Below are 23,216 nucleotides of genomic sequence, written 5' to 3' on the forward strand. Positions count from 1 at the left end.
CTCAACTATATAACGACAGTTCTATGAATATCACCATCCTTAGTTTTATAGTTTTTCTCCCATAGCAGCAAATTTGTGAGAATGGATCCGACTAGTTTTTAGTCCGACTGTGGTGGTGAGGCTGGAAGAGACCAGAATAAGATGGGAAGCAAATGAGGCGGGGGGATCTCATCAATTAATCACTTAGATTCCCCCTTTTAACAAATGAATTGAGTGAATAATTACAGGGTTTAATTAAAGAATCAGATGTTCGGATAGACCAAACAATTTAAATGCGCTTTACAATGCAGAAAGGGAATGGAAGGTGGTTGAAAGAGAATTTTTATCTTCTGTCAGCGGATAGTATTTTACCTCCCACAGAAACTACCCATTCTTGTATAATAGAATTCACTTCTTCTGGCAGCTCGTCATGAGGACAATGGCCTGGCAGTTAATACCACCATAGGATCAGTTATAAGAAAATACCCGGAGAAAAGTGAGCATTATCCCAACTATAATGAATATAGGTGAGGTCAATATACTGCCAGATTGAAAATAATCAAAATAGCTGATGGTAGGAGATTATAATAGTCTCTTTTATGACCATGCATTGTAAACTCATACATGAGTGTCGAGTGCTTGGTACGTGCGTGATTTGAGAGCTATTGCAGTTGTTTATTGAGTTTATAAGAAAAAAAAAAGGAAGACAGCATCAGAATTACCAGCATCCAGTTCCCTGATTAAGATTCCTTTACAATGCTCCTTCAGCAAGGCTAGTTTTGACTTTGAATCAGTGATTGGGTCTTTCATTCCCTGACAGCACAAAAAACATTAAAAAAAAAGCAGCAAAAAGAGAACTTCACGAGAGCAAATGGGCAGAAGTTATAAATTTCTCCAGAATGTAGAGGCAAAGACCTGTATAACAAGAACCCGGTTCTCAAATCCTTCCAGGAGACGGTTAAGAGGGATAGAAAGATTGAAGGAGAATATGCTTTCGATAACCACTACCGCACCCGGATCACCTGACTAATTTCTGTTAAGGTGAGGCATTACGAGGATTGACCATGTCTCCAAACAAGGAAAAGAAAGGGTTTACATTGATCGATACAGACAGGGGAATAATTGATAAAAGAGGATACAGCTCGTGTCATTTCACTAATAAGCCAATCATCAACTCGTTCTTCTCGCTGCAAAGGATAAATGTGAATAAATTCAAACAAGGTACAAACAGAATCAGAAGTTGGTTATAGTCATTAAGAGAATGCATACAGTTGGATAGTAGCTCTTCAATAAGTCCTTGAGTCTCAACCGCAAGAAGAGTAAAAGCAGTCTAGCACCCAGCCATGCAACTGGCGAATTTTGCCTATCCTAAAATATTTATCAAACACGTTTTAGCTGATGGAATCAGATATGATAGAATATAAAGTAATAGCTATTACAAAGAAGTTTCTAGGAAGCAAAAGATGATTATTTGAAATGATACATTGCGGGTATTAAGTCATTTATGACTCTGATGGAAGAATATGCACGGGATGGTTCATCATATTTCACATTAAAGTTCGGGCATGAGGCCACTGGTTAGGAAAACAATTATAAGCCAACCTCCTAACTGTTGCAGAAAGATTTTAGGAAAAGATGCTCGAACCATTAACTGCCTATGTCTCTCATTACACATTTTACTCAACGCCTAGGGTCCATGAAGTAGGTTCATCCAAGAGGTGGGGGATAAAGATATTAATTAAGCTCTAATAGGATGTTGTAATTGCTAGTATATTTCATAATGTTGAAAAAATTAACAGATGGTATAACATTGATTTTTTTTTTTTTAAATAGCTTACTAGCTTTGCATGAAACAAATACATAAACAGGAAGATCCAATCGTTTCAAATCATTGTCAAAGAAATTGCCAGTGTTGATAAGGCTAAGAAACACATTTGAAGACAAATTGCAAGCAAATAACAGGATAAGCAAACCATTTGCACCAACATTTGAATTTCCTTACTTTAGAAAGTGGTACCAGAGAATATTGAGGAACAACATCACCAGCGCTGTTAATAAGGACAACAGACTTTGCCACAGCAGGCCAGAGGCCAGCAACAATTGCAACAAAATATCCTGTGGTTAAGGAACAATATATTAGATCAGATAGCATACAAGGCAATAACTGAATAACGAGATAAAAAGAAATTACCCAAAGTAACAATTCAATGTGGAGCTAGCATGCAGGTGGTTGGGTTTGATTTAATTTACAGAAGATACAGTAGTAGGTTAAACATACCGCCTAATGAATTCCCAACAAGATGCACCGGTTCCCCCACAACTTCAATGATGAAGTCCCTCAGCAATTCAGCCCAAATGATTTCCGTGTACACAATGTTAGGTTTTTCTGATCTGCCAAATCCCAAAAGAGTGAGGGCCCAAACTCGGTTACCACCTTCAGCTATACCAGTTATGTTGTCACGGTAATGTTCCAAGAAAGCAGCAAAGCCATGCACTAGAAGAACAGCAGGACCTTCATGGCCAACAACTGTATACTGGAAAGACAAAATAACTTATATAAGGGCTATAGAGAATGCAGAAGTTAAACTTCAAAACAGTTTCTCCAAATTAACTGCTGTGTTGTGTTCTTAACCACCCACCTGAATTAGAAAGCCTTTCCATCTCCATATTTGAATGGTGTAAGTACCTTTATCTATTAACTGGCTTTTTGAAGCCGTAAGCCAATACCACTGTCACAAAATTTAGCTAAATCTTCAAAAAATGCTTTGTTCAAACATGTCAAAAGTTACCAAAAATACATCACATTAAGAACTTGCATAGAACTGACATAAAGATCTAGGGAATGAAATATATGTACCTCCATAGAGCAGACTGTATCAGCTACTGCAGCAACTGTAGCTGCTGAATATCCAAATGGAGATAGAAATCCAGCATTTCTTTCTTTCTCATATTTAATAGCTTCATAATATGCTCTCCTTCTAGATATGATACCAAGGCAGAGGGCAGAGCCAAAGAGAGTACCAAAAGAAGCTCCTTCACGACTTTCAGCATTGCGCAATTTTTCATGTACCCTGTGAAGGAATCAAACTCCCAGCATGTGACCACAATTGAAAAAGTATATTATTACAAAAACTGACTAGCTCAAGAAGGGTTTTAATCTATCAGGTCATGATTTTTCCCGAAAGAATAAAATACAAAGAGAAAATGATACTTGTGCATACATTATACCATACAAGAGAAACAAACAGGCTCTATTTACACCTTTCAATACTCTAGCAAGATATATAAAGCTCTGCATTAATTCTGTAGCGGCTCTAATCAGATGCCCAGCAAAAAATACATCAACAACTTGTTGGGATGTCATCATTAAAGATCAATGCCTATCTAATAATCCCTTGAATATCAAAGGAGTATTGAATGATGCTCCCATTTGACCCAAGATCATATTGCATCTTCTTCACATCAGACTATTCCAAGCCAAGAACCTAGATTTGTGACATTTTTCTTCTGTAAGGATGAAGCAAGATGCATAGAGATGGTCAAACTTGCTTCACATCTATTATGAGAGTAGAATCCAATGACTAAAGTGAAAATATACTACAGTCCTACCTCAAAAGTAAAAAGGGAAAATAGATGTAGCGACCTAAGTTTCATATGTGAGAAACACTGAAGAAAATGGCTGATAGCAATAAAACAGAAGGATGTAATACGCAGTAACATGTGCCTTGGGTAAGTCAATGAAAAAACCAATATTAAATAATAACTCTTCCATAATGAAAGCAGTTGTCTTGCAAGTATATATTTATGCTTGCCCATTAAATTCATACACGTAAAAGTTATGTCCTTAAAGTAACTTATAATAAAGCGGGGAAGAGATGGTTTCACACCAGAAGAGAATTAAGAGACAGAGCAAGTGAAAAATAGATAAGCAGGATCCTAGGAAAAGCCAATTACATGTAAACAATACTTTAAGGAAGAAGACAAACATAAACCAGAGTAACGAGTCATGGCATACTCTTGCCAGTCATCTCTGACAGTACCCTCCAAGTATCTTAAATATGCAGCTAACCCATTCAAAACTGTAGTAGTCCCACCTCCCACTGAATTGCCTCTTTGTGTTACAAAAACAGATTTCGGTCTCTCACTTTGGGAATGCTTATAAGAGTTATTCCAATTGATTTCTCCAGATGCGGATGTCCCCAACTTTTCATTCTGATTATTTGGTGGTACAAATTGATTCTTCTGCAATACAGATTCAGCTGAGATTTCCTTGATTGACATCCATCTATCTTTTGATTCACCCCGAAAATCATTCATAAATTTATTCAAATCATCCAGTGTGGGCATGGAACCTGATTCAAAAAGCAATCACTGTTTTCCCTTGCCCTAATCACAATCATATACCAGAAACATTTAAGAAAGTATAAACCAAATTTGGAACAACACATTATAGAGCCCTGTACAAGTTTTATGGGTAGAGAACTCACCCCAAATCAAGTCTACTTCTAAATTTGGCAGCTTTGAGGGAAAGAGAGGTGAAATTACAGGAAACTTTAATTTCTTAAACTCGTCATATGATGCTGGCAGTTCCTTCAAGTTCTATGTACATAAAAACACAAACAAGTCACACAACAAGGAATTCTGACAAATTTAGATAACTAAATAAAAGAACGGAATATAATATTGACCTTGAGGTCATAAAGCGGAGCATTCCAAAGCACAAATCTTGGATTCCCCTCTGAAAAGGAGACTGTTGCCAAGGTCTCTCTCACAACATCAATCGTTCTACGTAATTCATACTCTACCTCCTCTTCAGCAAATACATGTGTAGCATGAACCTGTTCCTCATGGATAAATGTAACAAAATGAGTGGATAGTGGTTGATGTTCTCCTCATTTCTAGCACCTAAATATCACAATAACCAATTGTAATATTTAGCAACCTCTTTGACAAGATCTTGTATGATGCTTTCTGCCATCCCAAACCTGATCATCAGATCAGACCCCAGATCCTTCAATGACTTTCTTAAATCCACCACAGCAAAAAGAAGCAGTTCTAGCATTTCATCAGAAAAGCCTGCAGTAAACAAGGGAAGAATCAACATACTTAAAAAATCGAAATGGCATGGTCATCAAGAGCAAGAGTTACGTAATCAACTTCTCACAACATATCAATCAATTAACGATCTTGCTATGTCTACAAAAACAACATCCTGGACCCAATGGCAATGATCTCATCTGAACTTATACCATTTATAGCTAATACCCAGTATGCTTAAATTGGATTCTCACTGAAATAAGGAATTTGTCTCAAGAATCTCTTAGTTTAGGCCAATGCATTTTACGTAGATTTCAAATTACATGCATCGATAATATTTCACAGGTTTGCATGATATTTTGAAATCCTTAATATCTTGCAAATCACATAGAAATCATAATAAGCAGAAGATATCCCAAAACAATAGCCTCAAATCATAATGATCTAGGCTATATGGTCAAGACCATTACCAATCTTGAGGCATTCATATAATAATTCTGCTTTGAGACCTCATACCAGGGAATATTACACAGAGAGTGGACCTAACACCAGAGCATGAAGTTGAAAGCTGGATGGCAGTTTCATATCCCTAACGAAACTGTTTCCTTTGGCTCTCTTTCTATGAATATATAAACATATACATATGCACACTTAACCTATATTTCATCTGTTTTCATTGCTTGTCTGTATGATGCATATTATTATCTCTTCTTGGACCATCTTTCTACTAGCTTGTTAGTGTTTTCATTTTTACCAGTTTTCATGTTCGTTTTAGACAAAAAAGGTAAAATAGGTAAATAATAATAGATAAAAGAACTAAGCATTACCAAAGCTCCACACACACACACACGTATATATATATATATACAGAGAGAGAGAGAGAGAGAGAGAGAGAGAGAGAGAGAGACAGAGTAGAAAAGAGCTGGTGTAAGCTGTGCATTAGCTCTCCTGTAGGCAATTCAGTTCGGTTCTTTTCTTTTTTTTTACAAAGTAACGGCAATTCAGTTCCTTCACTTCAAGTTTTCTCGTCACGGATGGTAAAATGTGTGCTTTCTATTTTGAATGGAAAATCTACGCTAATGCGATGTTTGGAACAAGGATTTGTGAAGAGGAAACAAAGGGAAAACGGAATTAGATATATGCCTAACCAAACCAAAACAATGAACTTCTCGACAAACTATAGTACTTTTGTTTCATTTTCCATTTCTACCTTCTCGTTACCCTTTCCGCAACACAAATCACCGGTTCAGGAAAGAAAACGGTTGGAAAAGAAAAAATCGCCTAATGAATTCACACACAGACCCATAAATGTAAAATTTGAAACACGGAGGGAAAGAGAATTCCGAACTCACGGGAGAGAATTCGGCGATCGAAGACATAGAGAGGAACGACGGTCCGACAGGCGGCGGCAGCCGCAAGTCCAGGGTGATCGTCGACCCGAAGGTCGTGCTTGAACCAAAGAACTGCAGGCACCACCAGCGTTCGACGACGACATTGACGCGACAGCACGCGGTGGACGGCGGAGTCCGGTTCGCGAAGGACACGAAGGGCAGGGTGACGGCGAGGAGAGACAGAGCGGAAATACAACAACCGCCATTGGAGGAAGCGAACGCCGGAAGTGACGTGAGGAAAGAAGAGGAAGAAGGAATAGGTGTTTGGTTGGGAAGAAAGCTCAGTGTCCATTAATTAGGGTTTTTCTTTTCCTACATTACATTGCAGTTGTTGACCACAGAAACAGAGAGAGAGAGAGAGAGAGAGAGAGAGAGAGAAGTTGTGGAGGAGAAGAGTAGCTTGAGTTTTGAGAGGACATCTTTGAAGGGAAGATATGAAAATGGGTTAAGAATTGGGGACTCCCATTGGCAGTTTGTTTCTTGAGGCACTGATACACAATATTATAAATAAACGCATATGTCATCTCATTACCTTCATTTTGGCTTTATATATATTATTTAATTAAACACACAAACAATGTACTAACCTATTTAATAATATTAAATGTCACTTTAAAGTATTTTAAAGTAATATTTTTTACTATTAAAATAATAATACCCATTATTATAAGATAATTATTTTATTCGTTATACCCCCTCTTTTAAATCTTCATTTAACTTGGATCCCCCTTAATTAATTACACTTACCTTATTACTCCACCAAATATTATATTATATAATTTTAAGAGGATTTAATGAATTTGAACAAATAAAAGAAAAGAAGGATACGAATTGAATGAATAGGTCTTGCTCTTGCAGAACTAGAACTAGAAGTAGAAAACAAAAATCCTTTCTTCAAAGGGGCAAAGGCAATTTTGTTTTGGGGCTTTAGGGCCGGGGGGGAGCCGCAAATGGTCAGAAGACTAAACTGAAAATGGCGCTTCTACTCCATTCCATTTCCTCTTCCAGTTTTATCGCCAAGAAACCCCATCTTCTTCTTCTCCACGCCTCTCTCCTTCCTTTCCCCTCCAAACCCACTTCCCTCTCCATCAAATCCCAGGACTCTTCTGCTCCCCAGCCCGACGATGGCTCTTCATCCATCCCCAAGAAACCCACCTCGCCAGGCCTTGGATTTGGCTCTGCGTCTTCGTCCTCTTCCAAATCAAAACCCAACCCTGTCAGTTCCAAGAAGAAACAGAAGGGAAAGAGAGAGAGGGCATCGATAACTCGCCGGTCGCCGATGGAAAAACCCGAGTTTGTGGCGCAGCAAGATGAGGCTCAGGCCAAGGATCAGGTTCGGAATGAGAATGCTTTTCTTCTTACTTGGTTGGGTCTCGGCGCGCTTATTCTTGTCGAGGGCATTGCTCTGGCGGCATCAGGTAATGAGAAGATTCGCCACATCTTGAGTTTCTTTGGATCGAAATTTCTGCTAAGTGCACAAACAAAGTTGAAATTGGATTCTTAATTGCCTATTCAATTCTTGTCTTCAAGTATTGGGTTGTCTGTTTCAATTAGTGTTTGAGAGCATGAAAATTCTATGGGAAATGTCCCATCTAAGGAATTGCATTCCATTTTTATTGTTTGACTCACTACATTTTTCATAGAATTGAATTTTATGGTACAATTATTAAAACATCATTTGCCTTCTTTTTCATAAAAAAATCCATCTAGGAGAGATGGTTTTTTTTTTCAGTGTAAGTTAAAAAATATTTTCTTTTCCAACTAAATATTGTGTTTAATAGTATGAAAATTTCATGAAAAATGTCACATCCAATAAATTGAATGTCATCTTTAATGTTTGACACATTGTATTTTTCATGGAATTAAATTCCATGTTACAACAATTAAAGCATGTTTTGACTTATTTTCCATGAAAAATTCTATGTAAGGGGGTGGTTTTTGTTTTCCATGCAAGTTGGAAATTGTTTTCTTTTCCAACTTAGTTCTTAGACTAATTTCTTGTCCTTTTAGTGCTTATAAGAGGCTGTTTGGCTTACCCTTTTTTTCAAGCCAAGCCTTTGTACTTATAAGTTGGGTAAAGCTTAAAAGTTGGGTAGCATTTAAGTTATAATGTGTTTAGATAAATATGTTTTAAGTTGTCATTTATATAGTTATGTGTTTGGTTTTGAAAAAACTAATAAGTTATCATAACTTAACAAAAAGACGAAAATAGTTATGTTGCAAAAAAATACAAGTAAAATTCATAAAAATACTATTTTTTAATAAAAATAAATTATAAATTGACGTCAAACTGATAAAATACTTACAATTACATGTTGATAAACTATACACAATTATTAAAAATATATTAATATAATACACACACACACACATAGATGGGGGGAGGACACCGACAATGGAGGCAACAATGGAGGTGGCGGCGGACGATGGAGGCATGGGCGATGAATGACAACTATGGACATAAAGGAGGTAGTGATGGAGGCTGGAGGCGGAGGCTACTGGGGATGGGTTTGGAGGCAACGACCAATGGGGATGACGGCCAATGGCCGCCATGGAGGAGATGGAGGCAACGACGACGACGGAGAAGTTGGAGGGAGGCAGCAACAGAGAAGACAAAGGGATGAAGGAGAAGGGATAGAGTTTGTTGTAATCACTTGTATTAGATTAGCTTGTTTAACTTGAGAGAGTTGTTTCTTTAGCTGTTAGCATTTGTACATCACTTGTTTTATTCTAGAAGGTTTGTTTCTAGAATGGTTAGTTAGCAGATTTGTTAAATCGGTTAGTTAGTTGTAACTTCCGATAGTTTTTTAATAGCTTTCTGTTTTCCGCCTCTATGCTGTATAAATAGAGGTTGGATGTTAGTCTTTTGGGGCAACTTTATTCTGTCTTGGGAAGAGAGAAAGAGAGGAGCATGCGCAAGTTCTACTTGAGTACTTAGAGGGTATATCTTTGTATTTTGGGTAGGGAAACTTTCAGCAGTTCTGTGTATAAGGCTAGAGAGGTTATTAGTGCATGTAATCCTTTCAAGGTTCATTCAAGATAGTGAAGATAAAGTGCTTAGGGCAGTCTGGATGTAGGTCTTGTTAAAAGACCGAACCAGGATAAAATTCTTGGTGTTCTTGTTCTTTCGGTTTGTGTTTTGTTTACTATTTCACCTTCAATCTTGTGTGCGTCTTCGAGTGAGTGATTCTAAGAGTGTTTTGTTGTGAATGAGATTGTGATTGAGAGTTACAAAGCTGGGGGATTATTCCAACAATGTGGTATCAGAGCCTTCAATCTCAGTGGCATTCAAGATTCTTCAAGAAACCTTAGGAGGCAGAATCAGATACTCAAATCGCGATGGCGCCAACCGCATCAAGATACGACATCGACAAATTCGATGGGACCAACGACTTCGGCCTATGGAGGATCAAGATGGAAGCTTTCCTCTACAGTCAAGGCTTAGAAGGGGTGCTGGAATCAGAGGTAATCGAGACATCAACTGAAAGCGCGACACCAGTTCTAACTACCTGCGCAGAAGGAGGCTCAGGCAGAGATCAAGAAAAAGGCATACAATCTTCTGATTCTGAGTCTTGGAGATAAAGTTTTGAGGGAGGTATCGAAGTTAAAGTCAGCGGCGAAAATTTGGAAAAGGCTGGAAGATCTCTACCTTAAGAAGACTCTATCCAGCCGGTTATTCCTAAAAGCTAGGTTCTTTAATCTTAAAATGCATGACAATCAAAAATTGCAGGAGCATTTAGATGACTTTAACAAACTATATTTAGATCTAGAAAACATAGATGTGAAATATGATGATGAAGACAAGGCCCTAGTTCTTCTATATTCATTACCAAAGTCCTATGAAAACTTTGTGGATATTCTCCAACACGGTAGAGACAAACTTTCTTTTGAAGATGTTATAGGGGCTCTAAATTCTAAAGAATTAAGGATCAGGATGGACACTAAACCTAACTCTGGTGAGGCCTTAATAGTAAGATCAAGAAGCTCTAAAAAGGATCAGAAAAATAAGGGAAAGTCAAGGTCTAAATCTAGGAATGGGAAATGACCAATAAAGTGTTACTACTGTCAGCAAGAAGGCCATATTAAGAGGCTGTGTCCTAAGAGGAAAGAGGATTTAGCCGAGAAGGAGAGTTCAGGAGGAGGGGCAAACTTTTGTGATAATGGCTATGATAGTTCTGAAGCTTTAGTTGTAAGTGAAAGTGCTGAAAGCCAAAAATGGGTTTTAGATTCTGGCTGCTCTTTTCACATGACTCCTAAACATCACTGGCTGCAAAACTTTAAGAGCTTTCATGGAGGTAAGGTCTTACTAGGTAATGACCATGAATGTGAGGTAAAAGGGATAGGAGACATTAGGCTAAAGCTACATTATGGTTCTCTTAAAACTCTCACAGCCGTTAGGTATATTCCAGAATTAAAGAGAAACTTGGTTTCTCTTGGGGAGCTGGATAGAAATGGCTTAAAGTTTAAAGGTGAAGGAGTGGTTAAAATAACTAAAGGGTCCTTAGTATGTATGAGGGCAGAGCTAAGAAATGGAATTTATTTTTTGCAGGCTACCACATTATGTGGGGAAGCTGCAGCCATAAGTCCTAAAGCCAAATCTAAGGAAACTCTATGGCATTTATGGATGGCTCATATCAGTGAGCAGGGCCTTAAAGAGCTTTCAAAGCAAGGTATATTGGATTTAGGTCAGACCATAGGTATAGGCAAGTGTGAGTCTTGTATATATGGTAAGGCAGCAAAAGTAAAATTTAGTAAAAATGCTATACATTCATCAAAAGAACCCCTAGACTATATCCACTCAGATTTATGGGGTCCAGTTCAAACTGAATTCCATGGTGGCTCAAGATTTTTCCTATCAATAATAGATGATTTTTCTAGGATGCTATGGGTATATGTCCTAAAATCAAAAGATAACACATTTGAAACATTTAGGGCATGGAAGGCTATGGTGGAAAACCAAAAAGGCAAAAAAATCAAAGTTATAAGAACAGATAACGGGTTAGAATTTTGTAATAAGGATTTCAATCAAATGTGTAAGGAAGGGGGGATTATTAGACACCTAACTGCACTCGGTAATCCTAGGCAAAATGGTATTGCAGAAAGGATGAATAGAATCCTCTTAGAGAGGGCTGCATGTTAAACTATGCAAATTTGTCTAAAGAATTCTGGGGGGAAGCTGTCTCAACAGCAGACCATGTTATAAATCGATCCCCATCTACAGCTATAAATTTCTTAACCCCATATGAAAGGTGGACAGGGCATAAGCCAAACCTTGACCACCCTAGAGTGTTCGGATGCCTTGCCTATGCCCATGTGAAACAAGGAAAACTAGAGCCTAGGGCCAAGAAATGCTTGTTTATAGGATATCCATCTAGAGTCAAAGGTTATAAACTATGGAATTTGGAATCTGAAGGACAAAGGATTATAATAACTAGGGATGTAACATTCGATGAGGATTTTGCTATGAATGTAAATGAAGATAAAACTCATCTAGATGAAAGTCAAAATAGAGAATCAGTTCCGGTGGAGTTCTTAGAAAACTCCCCAGATTTGCCCCGAAATTTCTCTAAAGCTGAGTTTGATTCCTCTAATCCTAGCCCTAATCCAAATCTTGAAGATAGCCATAACCATGAATCATCCCAATTTGAAGGAGATAGGATGACAGTGAGGTAGACTCAAGCATAGCAGATCAACCTAATCGAGATAGGTATAGTGTGGCTAGGGACCGACAACCTAGAGCCCGTAGGCCACCTCAAAGATATGGCTACTCAAATTTAGTAGCCTATGCCCTAATTAGTGCATCTGAAATAGCAAGTGAAGAACTTTTGTCATATGAGCAAGCAGTGTCTTCTAAGGATGCTGATAAGTGGATAAAAGCTATGCAGTTTGAGATAAATTCTCTTAAGAAAAACCAGACTTGGAAGCTGGTGGAGAGGCCGCCTAAAGGGCAGCGAGTAGTTGGCTGCAAATGGCTGTTTAAAATCAAGGAAGGGGCTGGAGATAATCCTAAGCCAAGGTTCAAAGCTAGGCTAGTTGCTAGAGGTTTTACCCAAGTCCCAGGAATAGATTTTAATGAAGTTTTTTCCCCTGTAGTAAGGCACTCTTCTATAAGGGTATTGCTGGCCATCACAGCTAAATTGAACCTTCATTTAGAGCAGTTGGATGTTACAACTGCCTTCCTTCATGGAGACCTTGAAGAGAGAATTTTCATGGACCAACCTAAGGCGTTTGAAGCTAAGGGAGAGGTGGAGAAAGTGTGCCTCCTTAGAAAGTCATTGTATGGACTTAAACAGTCCCCAAGACAATGGTACCGAAAATTTGATTCGGTTATGATAAATCAAGGGTATCTAAGGAGTTTCTATGATTGTTGCATATATTTTAAACATGTCTCACCTAGTATTTCTATCTACCTATTGCTATATGTGGATGGCATGGCTTATTGCAAGTCAATCCACTAAAGAAATCCAGCTTCTCAAGCAAAGGCTGAAAGCTGAATTTGAGATGAAGGAATTAGGTGAAGCAAAGAAAATCCTAGGGATGGAGATTTCTAGGGATAAGCATCATGGAAAAATTTATCTATCTCAAAGAGCATACTTAGCAAAACTGTTATCAAGATTTGGAATGTCAACTGCAAAGGCTGTTAAAGTGCCTTTTGCATCTCATTTCAAATTGTCTTCAGAACAATCCCCAAAGGATGAGGAGAATAGGAAGGAGATGGCCAATATCCCATACTCAAGTGCAGTAAGCAGCTTAATGTATGGAATGGTTTGCACAAGACCCGACTTGGCTCATGGAATGAGCGTTATAAGTCGGTTTATGGCTAACCCAGGAAAGCTCCACTGGTTAGCTGTTAAATGGATGTGTAGATATCTTAGAGGGTCAATTAATTATGCTTTGTCCTATAGTGGTGAAAGTCTAGAAGATCATCCTATAATCCTAGGGTATGTTGATGCAGATTATGCTGCTGATATTGATAAAAGAAGGTCCACATCAAGCTATGTGTTTAGGTTATGGAACTCTACTATCAGTTGGAAATCAAGTCTCCAACATGTGGTAGCATTATCAACTACCGAAGCAGAATATATAGCCCTTTCGGATGCATTTAAAGAGGCTTTGTGGCTAAAAGGATTAGTAGGAGACATTCTAGGTGTAGATGTTAAGACTACATTGATGTGTGATAGTCAAAGTGCAATCCACTTATCTAAAAACCAAGCCCATCATGAAAGAACAAAGCATATAGATATAAGATATCATTTTATCAGACAAGTTATTGAAAATAAAACTGTTATTCTAACCAAAGTTTCAGGTGAGGAAAATGCAACAGATATTTTTACAAAGGCTGTTCCAGTTTCAAAGTTAAAGCATTGCTTGGATATTTTGAAATTGATTCCGTCAAATTGGCAGCAGAATCAAAACAGCATGTGAAGATTCAGGTAGCAGGAGAAGAACTCTTGAGGAAGCAAATCAAATCAAGTGGGTGGAGAATTTGTTGTAATCACTTGTATTAGATTAGCTTGTTTAACTTGAGAGAGTTGTTTCTTTAGCTGTTAGCATTTGTATATCACTTGTTTTATTCTAGAAGGTTTGTTTCTAGAATGGTTAGTTAGCAGATTTGTTAAATCGGTTAGTTAGTTATAACTTCCGATAGTTTTTTAATAGCTTTCTGTTTTTCGCCTCTATGCTGTATAAATAGAGGTCGGATGTTAGTCTTTTGGGGCAGCTTTATTCTATCTTGGGAAGAGAGAAAGAGAGGAGCATGCGCAGGTTCTACTTGAGTGCTTAGAGGGTATATCTTTATATTTTGGGTAGGGAAACTCTCAGCAGTTCTGTGTATAAGGCTGGAGAGGTTATTAGTGCATGTAATCCTTTCAAGGTTCATTCAAGATAGTGAAGATAAAGTGCCTAGGGCAGTCTAGATGTAGGTCTTGTTAAAAGACCGAACCAGGATAAAATTCTTGGTGTTCTTGTTCTTTCGGTTTGTGTTTTGTTTACTGTTTTACCTTCAATCTTGTGTGCGTTTTCGGGTGAGTGATTTTGAGAGTGTTTTGCTGTGAATGAGAGTGTGATTGAGAGTTACAAAGCTGGGGGATTATTCCAACAAAGTTGTAAATATCTGGAATGTTTGAGGATAAATTTTTAATTTGTTTGGTCAACGAAATAAGTTACCAAGAGCCTGTTTGGAAAAGTTGGGAGGAGGAGCTTATTGAATAAGAGGGTGTTTGGCTTTCTGGTTTAACCACTTATAAGCTATATCAACAGCTTATAAGCGCTATCAGCAAAAAGCTAGTGAGGTGTTTGGGTGCACCTCACCAGCTACTACCACAGCATTTTGCAGAAGCTGGTTGGGGGGGGGGGGAGGAGCTTTTGCAAAACACTGCTAATTTATAAGTTGCGTTGACTAATCATTTTACCATTTTATCCTTATATTTTTTGCTAATTTTCAGCCATGCCCTTCTTCTTCAACCTCTGCCTCCCGCTGCCTATCGCCCTAGCTCTTCTGGCCGCCACCTTCGACCATCGTCGTCGCCCCCACTAGCCGCTTCCCGTCGGCCATCGCCCCCATTGCCCACTGCCCCCATCACCCCCATGCTTGCTGCCCTCATTTGCTTCAACTTCTCATTCGTCGTCGACCGTCCGTCGCCCTATCGACTACTGCCCGTCGTCGTCCCCACCCTCATCTCCTCAGTCTATTCTTCTCCTCCCCACTGCCATTGTCTGTGTATATATGTATATGTACATATATAAAACAACAATAAACATATATATATACACACATAATAATATATATTGTTGTTATATATAACATATATAATACATATAACAATATTGTATTAATATATTTTTAATAATTATGTATAATTTATCAGCATCGGTAAAATTTTACATCATTCTACACCATGTGTATTTGTCTTTTTTGTCAAGTTTTGATAGCTTATTAGCTCTTTCAAACCAAACACATAACTATTAATAGATAATTTAAAAATACATTTATCCAAACACATTATTAGCTTAAACGCTACTCAACTTTTAAGTTTTATACAACTTAAAAGTTAAATAACTTAAAAGCTATGAGAAAAAAGGGTAAGCCAAACACCCCCTAAGCTGCTAAAATAGTTTATAAGTTCGGTAGCGTTTAAGTTATTAAATTTTTAACAAATGCGTAATAAAATAAGCCATGTAGCTTATAAGCTAAAAGAGTAGCTTATAAGTGGTCAAACCGGTAAGTCAAACACCCTATAAGTGGCATAAATTGGGCAGCTATGCCATACTTATCCCATCTTCATACTCCAGTATCACCATTTCAGATGTCATTGTTGATGTACTATTGGGTTGCCCAAGTTACCTGCCAAAGCCAAACGCATTAACTTTACTAATGTTCAGTATTGGACTTCTAAGAAACACATCTATTGTTTCAAATTGATTTTGATGCCCAAATCATAGTACATTGGAAATTTGAGGGAACTATTACTGTCCAGTCACTGTGTTTTGCAAGCTTTGTCTTTCACCATCCTTGCTTCTTTTATTTTTACTCCTCTTTGTTTTGCCCTGCTTGTTTTAATTTCAGCGTGTGATGTGGGAGAGTATGTTGTTGTTATGGAGATAAGTTTATTCAGATGATGGCATAGTTGGACCGGTCAGGGAGATGCATTTTCATGTAGGAAAGTTGAGCTGGACTTCCAGTTGCTAGCTATAATCACATGTTTCTGGTAGACATTGATGCTTGTGCATCCATCACGTGATTACTTTGTTATTGATGCCTGACAAACAGGATATCTTCATAAATGACTAGTTAGACAAGGGACGGTTATACTTAGGAAACTTTCTTTGACCATCAAGTCATATTTCATGGTTAAATTTTCAGAATATGGCCCTCTGAAACTTCTAAGAAGGACTTCTAAAAGAATGTTGCAAGACATTGCAAAAGTCTACTGTTGTAAAATGACCTGTTAGAAATTCAGTGAAAATCTTGAGAAAACATTTTAGAAATACATCTCTCAAGATTCCTATTACATTTCATGCTCCTAAACGTAATTTCAACAATAAAATGCTACTGTTCTGTATCCAGATCCACACATTATTTACAAAATAGATCATCAAAGTATTCGAATGATTCGTGTTACTATTTTCAGAATCTTTCATATGATTTTACATATAGCACATTTAGTCTTATGTTGCTTGGTGTTCCCTGTATATCCTGTCCTCATTTCCCATATTGACAACCATGACGCAAGCATGTTCTTATGATGGCTGGCCATCATATGGAGCCCAATCCTTCTTTACCCTATTCCCAATTGATACTGTTAGGAGCTGCATTGGCCAGTTATGCTGGACAAGTATATAGTCATTAAACTTGGTTTTAGATACTGAACCACAACTGTTGGGACTAGGTTCTGTTGAAATTATTGACCGGTATAACAGGTTGGATGAATTACACCTGCCAATGAACAAGTGGTTTGAGGTACTTCTGAATAGTTCATTATTTGACCTGTTCAACAAGTAAGATGTTTTAACTTCTAGAATTTGGGGGGGTGGATTTTGTTGTTAAAGTACTCAGCTCTACCCACTGTTTTTTCTAGTAGCCAAATAGGATCTCTTGAGTGGAAGCCACAATTTAGCATCATCAAGGAGAAAGTTGGGCCCCTCCATACTATGATTGTAGGTGCTACACGAAAGCCTTGTGAAGGTGACATTTGAGGTCCTCCTTGAATCTAAGGCATGAATGCTGCTCACGAAGATAATGTAGAGTCACCTCTAAGTTTTTCTTTTTTCAACCATTCCATTACTGAATCTACGCCTCCATAGCCCAAATTTCCTCTGTATTGGATACCTCTACATCCAAGCTCGACTCAATAGCAGGGGGTTGAGGATCCTCAACATGTGACCCCCAATGTTGGGTGGAGATTATCATCTCCAACTTCCAAGAGATACAGTGATGCTGTATAGCTAAATTTGTATTACCACACGGAAGTGGTAGGCCTAGGTAGAGAAACCAGACAAATAGCACAATGAGGTGTAAAACAGTGGTTTTCAAGGGATTGGGTTCTATATTTGAAGATTGAAGTATCATTGACAGAACTGAATGAAGAACAACTTAGCAAATAGAAAAGTAGAGTTTAAGTCAAAAAGTAGAGTTGCACACTTTTATTACTAGGAAAAACGTTTAATTATTCTAAATTTGTAACATGATATAGAAAACCCAAAAACATCCAAAGATTTTTTTAGAAATACCCCAAATGGTAAGATTAACCATAAATGGCTTAAGATCCCACAAAATATGCAGTTTTAATAATAAGAGGTGGAATGCTATGATATCTGAGTAAATGTTACTCTCATCCGGGTCCACTCACTGTTGTAGGGTGCACACACTGAGTACCAGAATATTATCCTTTATAACCCCTTCAGTTATACCTGGCCAATGTGGGCTTCAGGAGGTGCCTCCCCATACTGGACTTGTGCACATTGCTTCAAGCAGTGGCCCCAGCAAAAGCATTTTGTGTACCCACCATTCAAGAGGGAGAACATCCTTACTTTGTTATCATTTATATGACCTAATCCACTTGGTAGTTATGGTTTTATAGCGCTAATTTGACTCATGGTTGCAATGGGAGGTATATTATTAAGCTAAACATGCTATACTTACATAACAAGCCTTAATCTCACGAAGTGGGCTCACTTCTGCAACCTTATCTGGTCAACTATGAAAATTGGTCTCACTTGTTTGATACCACATTTTGGGACATGAAAATTTCATCCTGAGTACACACTCCTAACCTGCTTGAGAAAATTAGTCTTATAAAGGAAACTCAGTCAAAATTTTCCCAGTAATAAAAATTTCCAGCAAAGGGAACATTCTGAACTCTCTCTAGGTCTAACATCAGGCACGAGGCAAAGACTTGTAACTAAAACATTGCAATGAGGCATAAAAAAAAAAAAGGAGCATCACTAAAACAACCTTGGCAGGTTTGCTTGAAATTCAACCTTTTCTACTGAACACTCCACATCAGAGAGGGATTACCTAGATGCTCAATTGAGCAACTAACTCTCCTGACTCAGTTGGATGAGCTGCCTCAGCCTGTGCAGCATCAGCATGTCAAATGAGCCAATAAAGAGTTGCCATGTCTTTAAGGCAGTGATGGGCAAAAACAACCCCAAGGTTCACCTAACATATTAGTATACTTGCTGCTTTAATGCATGACCAACTACTATCGTGAAAATTTGGAATCTCTCAAATGTTGTCCTCTCTCTCCATCTGAGTTTTCTTAATTCTCTCTTTTCACCCATTCAGAATCTTAGGGCCTGTTCTCTTTGTTGTTTTCGGGCCGTTTTCTGTTTTCGATTTTTCAAAACACCCAAAACGCGTTTACTTACCCATTCTCAAAAATGCATTTTTCAAAACACAAAAAAAATTTACACACAAAACTCAAAACAGCAAAATCGCGTTTTGGCCGTTTTCAGTGAAAACCAGCGAAAAATTCCAAAACACGGAAAACGCCTCTCGGTCCTCTTCTCTTCCAGCTCTCTTCTCTCTTCTCCTTCTCTTCAAGCTCGGCCTCTTCTCTTCCAGCTCTCATCTCCCTTCGCTTTCTCTTCAAGCTCGGTCGCCACTGCCATCATTGCCATCCACGCCCGCCACCGCCACGCCCAGATCCATCGTCCATGCCCGCCATCACCACCGCCACGCCCAAATCTGTCGTCCACGCCATCGCCATCGCCATCGCCCTATGCCATTTCTTCATTCCGCCACCACCTCTGCCTTTTCTTCCTTCCGCAACCGCCTCTGCCATTTCTTCCTTCCTTCACCGCCTCATCCAGATCCATCATCCACGCCCAGATCCGCCGTCCACGCCCGCCACAGCCACCGCCCTTTGCCATTTCTTCCTTCCCTCATCGCCTCAGCCATTTCTTCCTTCATTCACCGCCTCACACGACCTCTGCCATTCTTCCTTCCTTAACTTTTATGATTTATAATTTTTTTTAATATTTATGTTGTGATAATCTAAATCTGTAGATAATTTCAATTTGTTGATAAAAGAAATTTATTATGAAATGAATAGTTGAGTCAAATTAAAAATAATTTTAGGAAGTATTTTGTAATTTTAATACATTATATATGATTAAATTATTAGTTATCTCTAATATTATATTTTAAATATTTTAAATTAAATTTATAACTTATTAATAAATATTTATAATTTACTTTGAATCAATTTTTTTAAATAAAATATCATAAAATAACATTTTACAAAATTTTAAAGTAAACGCGTTTTTCAGTTTTCTATTTTGAGAAATAATTTTCAGAATGATAAAAAGAACGCGTTTTTAAAATTTTCAAAACAGACACTCAAAACACAAAACTGAAAATGAATTCAAAACTCAAAACTAAAAATTGAAACACAAAGAAAACACCACCTTAGCTTTTCTTCAATGCAATGATTTACTGGATGCCCATTGTAAACCAGTCTCCCCCTTTGATTGGCAATTTTATGCATCCTTCATTGCTGTAGTATAGATGGCAGAGACTCATGCCAAAAACAACATGAAGTTTGCTTGCAATGCTTACCAAAAAGGACACCCACTTTTGACTTCGTAAAATAGTTATTTAAGAAGATAAAGAAGGATATTTTTCTTATTCTTAAAGGGCATTATGATTCTGCAAAAATGTACAGTTTGAACTTTGATCACAAGATATGTCCCTGGGAAGCACACTCTGGAAATATTTTATCCTCTGTTTAAATTTCAGCAATTTATCTTATGATTGGTGGTGGTAACTTTGTTGAAGAAAATTTATTTAAACAATTCAGGCACTTTATTTCCACCTTTTAGATATCTGTACTCATGCAAATTTAGGTTCCTTCAAACAACAAAGAAATTAATAGATGTAATAAATGTCACGGATAAAAAAGTGTACTAACAATTTCTGTTTTCTATATAAGCATTTATTTTAATTTCAGATTATAATGTTTCACTTTCTTAATTCACAGGCTTTTTACCAGAAGAGTGGGATAACTTCTTCGTCAAGTATCTATATCCATCATTTACCCCAACAGTCTTCTTGTTTGTTGCTGGAACAGTTGTTTATGGAGTGTACAAGTACCTGGAAAATGAAAAACTTAAAAGCCAAAAATGACATTATGGAGATCAACAACATTCAGTTGCTTGAGGAGGCACATTTCACTAGTTATTAGGAGCAATTGAATTAGCTCTTGTTAGCTGCACCCTTACAATTTCTCTTTTTAATGCCTTGAAGGTGTACAAGTATAACTGGTTGCAATCTTAAATGAGAAAAAGGGAAGAATAATCTTGTTTTTGTAATAATGAGTGGTTGTACAGCTTGCCATTAGGGGGGTCACTGTAAGTAGTTACTGGTTCCAATCATTGCCGCTTCTGACTCTGTGAGAGCTGCTTATTAGAGATTATGGTGCCAGCAATTTTTTGTTCTCTTTTTCTGTTTTATATGCTTTTTCATACTATGTGATTCATGCTTAATCTTATGCATTCAAACTTCTGGTACAGAAAATTTTCTATCCAATTTTGTGAATTTTAATACATATATGCTTGTATTAATATGGTTTACCATTCAATTTATCAGGCACTCTTTATCACGGAGTTTCTTATCCTATATTCTGGTTACCATTATTCTGTTCTTGTGACTGATCACCATTAGAAACTTGGAATTACCTCGATTCTGAAATTGAATATTAATATCCAAATAATTATGTGCAGCAGTTTACAGAGTCAGGTTACTCGTTTTAGTTCTCAGGAAAGAGATTCACAAGTTAATATTGCTGCCATCTTAGATCCCTGATGCTGCTACATTGTTATGTGGGGAAAGGAGATCCATCTCAAAGACCTTCCATCATTAGTATAGATTGGTTTTATGTCTATGGTCCCTCTTAAATGTGATTTGCAGCAAAAATGTGGTGTTACACCAACCAATCAGTGAGGCACGTATATACATGAAATTTGATGAACTAGAAAAATAAGCCTTTCATTTGACATTGGTAGCATAGGGCTAATATTTTACCGTGCGTCGTTTGTGCTATATAGAAGATAGGTCTTCCAATGGTTTATTCTTTTGCCTATATGACTTATCACTATCGCATTTATTTCTCAGTAGTGATTTGTGATATGAAAGTCAATTTTGGAGGCTTGGTTTTCTTTGTGGTGAAATAAATTATCTAAGACATATTGGCTGCTTCCAGACCATGCGCAAAGCATGGCAAGACTCTGTATGTTATTTAATTACCTACCATAGTACTTCTGATTGAGTAATTTTAAGTATACATTTGCTAGCAATGCTCATGATAACCTAGATTCTTCTCTATGGTAATAGACATGTTATTGTAATAATTTGAGGAATCCCATGATTGCAGCCATATTTATGCATTGATATGCAATGAGCCAGATATTCATCTTAGTCTGAGCATCTTTTTTGCTTATATCTATTACAGGAACTTGTAATTGAGCTCTCACTTGCATCATTGATCACTGCTGTATGCTTCTGGGATAAATTTCATTCGTACGTAGACGAACAAAGTTGTTTTATAAAAAGCTTGCCAGAGTTTTGAGAATGCTACAGGACTCATGCGGTATCATCAAAACGGGTTTGCCAATGCATGGCACAGTCATCAAATGAAATGCCCCTTCAGTGTGCTGTCATTTTACTCAAACACAGATAAGCTTTTCTCTTGCTTCTTTCCTTTAGGTAATATGACAGCATCAGTCTTGCTGTCATATGATTGTTGATTCTTAATTTTTCCTAGTCCTGCAAATCTTATGGATGTTGACTTTTATTAAATATAATTTTTTCTTTGCTTTCTTCTTACAGTTTGACTTACCTGATTCTTGTGGTCCTTGGACTTGGCCCAACATTATTTTGAGAGACTAATGGGAACGAATTTCTTCTGTGAGCTGGTTTTGTGCTGCAATAGTCAATCCTTGCATTTAAAGACGTGCACAGTGCAAGCATCAGTGTATAGGACTTCCCTCACAAAGTAGAATAAGCTAGGACTTCCCTAGAAGATTATGTCCTTCTAGTTAACCTTTTCTTCACCTTCTTTTCCCTCACCAAGTGGTGGATCTCTGGCATTTCCATTTGCAGTAAATCTCAAGCAAAACCAAATTGGTAACCCCCACTTCCCTGTCCGGATTTAGACTCAATTTAGAAACGTGTATGTTGGGCAAACATGTTGGCCTGGTGGGGTATTTATGATCGCTTCATCTTGAATCCTAGTTGCTCTTGTTCTGTCCAAAATGAGAGTAGAAAACTGATGTTTTAAGTTCTTTATATTCAGAATCTCAACAAAAAAAAAAAAAACTTTAATATTCTGGTCTGTCTTGAGAAGGGTGAAGTGCAACTTGCATGTGCAGTATACGTATGACTAACAACAGAGAATAAGCTAGTACACACTTATGGATTAATTGTATTGGCTTTCCTTGTTTTTGTCATTGTATATCTATTCTCTATGTTTTTTTTTTTTTTCTGGTAATTTAGCATTGAAACTACCCTTGACTTGGTGATTCAAAAAATTTAAACCTTCAAAGAAAGCATTCTGCTAGGGATTTGATACAACTTATCTCTGAAGGATTATACGAATTTTATTGCCTGAAAATAAAGCTTATTCTATACTCTCTTCCTCAGGCTTATGCATAAGTAAAATTATCTAATATTTCACGTACTTTCCTCCCTTAATTTTGTTCATTTTCTACTATATTTATGATGTTATAGATGTGTCAGATACTTGCAGAAGTTATGATGCTGTGTTAGTCACGCTATCTCAATGAAAGTGCCTGGTTGAGGTAACTACC

At 37.5% G+C, this 23,216-nt stretch overlaps 2 protein-coding genes across 7 annotated transcripts; one reads left to right on the top strand and one right to left on the bottom strand.

Moving 5' to 3' along the window:
• Positions 1-168: 168 nt before the first annotated feature.
• On the bottom strand, positions 169-6,884 carry LOC127804359 (uncharacterized). The gene is made up of 14 exons (XM_052341221.1): positions 6,369-6,884; positions 4,922-5,055; positions 4,668-4,817; positions 4,467-4,578; positions 3,995-4,331; positions 2,837-3,050; positions 2,619-2,708; positions 2,258-2,513; positions 1,982-2,094; positions 1,249-1,347; positions 1,119-1,166; positions 895-1,005; positions 702-792; positions 169-423 (listed from the first exon to the last, which is right to left on the bottom strand). Exons 1-14 carry the CDS (start codon positions 6,697-6,699, stop codon positions 323-325), a joined length of 2,187 nt encoding a protein of 728 aa, XP_052197181.1. The 5' UTR covers positions 6,700-6,884; the 3' UTR covers positions 169-322.
• A 360-nt stretch (positions 6,885-7,244) lies between these two features.
• LOC127804407 (protein LPA2) lies at positions 7,245-22,635 on the top strand. Of its 6 annotated transcripts, XR_008023682.1 has the most exons (3): positions 7,246-7,825; positions 8,783-9,257; positions 14,103-14,147. XR_008023682.1 is itself a non-coding variant. In XM_052341270.1 (2 exons), exons 1-2 carry the CDS (start codon positions 7,381-7,383, stop codon positions 13,830-13,832), a joined length of 570 nt encoding a protein of 189 aa, XP_052197230.1. In that variant the 5' UTR covers positions 7,245-7,380; the 3' UTR covers positions 13,833-14,147. The 6 variants fall into 6 exon arrangements, 5 of the variants coding, with proteins under 5 accessions (XP_052197230.1, XP_052197232.1, XP_052197238.1 ...); XM_052341270.1 differs by lacking the exon at positions 8,783-9,257 and having other exon boundaries at positions 7,245-7,825; positions 13,708-14,147; XM_052341272.1 differs by lacking the exon at positions 8,783-9,257 and having other exon boundaries at positions 13,714-14,147.
• Positions 22,636-23,216: the final 581 nt, after the last annotated feature.

The sequence above is a fragment of the Diospyros lotus genome, chromosome 1 (assembly GCF_014633365.1).
Source record: "Diospyros lotus cultivar Yz01 chromosome 1, ASM1463336v1, whole genome shotgun sequence".
Taxonomy (NCBI): Eukaryota; Viridiplantae; Streptophyta; class Magnoliopsida; order Ericales; family Ebenaceae; genus Diospyros; species Diospyros lotus.

Coding starts and splice junctions, on each gene's coding strand:
- LOC127804407 (XM_052341269.1), top strand. CDS start 7,381: ATGGCGCTTCTACTCCATTCCATTTCCTCTTCCAGTTTTATCGCCAAG. Junction 7,826..20,389: donor CATTGCTCTGGCGGCATCAG/GTAATGAGAAGA, acceptor CTTAATTCACAG/GCTTTTTACCAGAAGAGTGG.
- LOC127804359 (XM_052341221.1), bottom strand. CDS start 6,699: ATGGACACTGAGCTTTCTTCCCAACCAAACACCTATTCCTTCTTCCTC. Junction 4,332..4,466: donor AGAAGTAGACTTGATTTGGG/GTGAGTTCTCTA, acceptor TTTTTGAATCAG/GTTCCATGCCCACACTGGAT. Junction 1,167..1,248: donor TGAAGAGCTACTATCCAACT/GTATGCATTCTC, acceptor TATCCTTTGCAG/CGAGAAGAACGAGTTGATGA.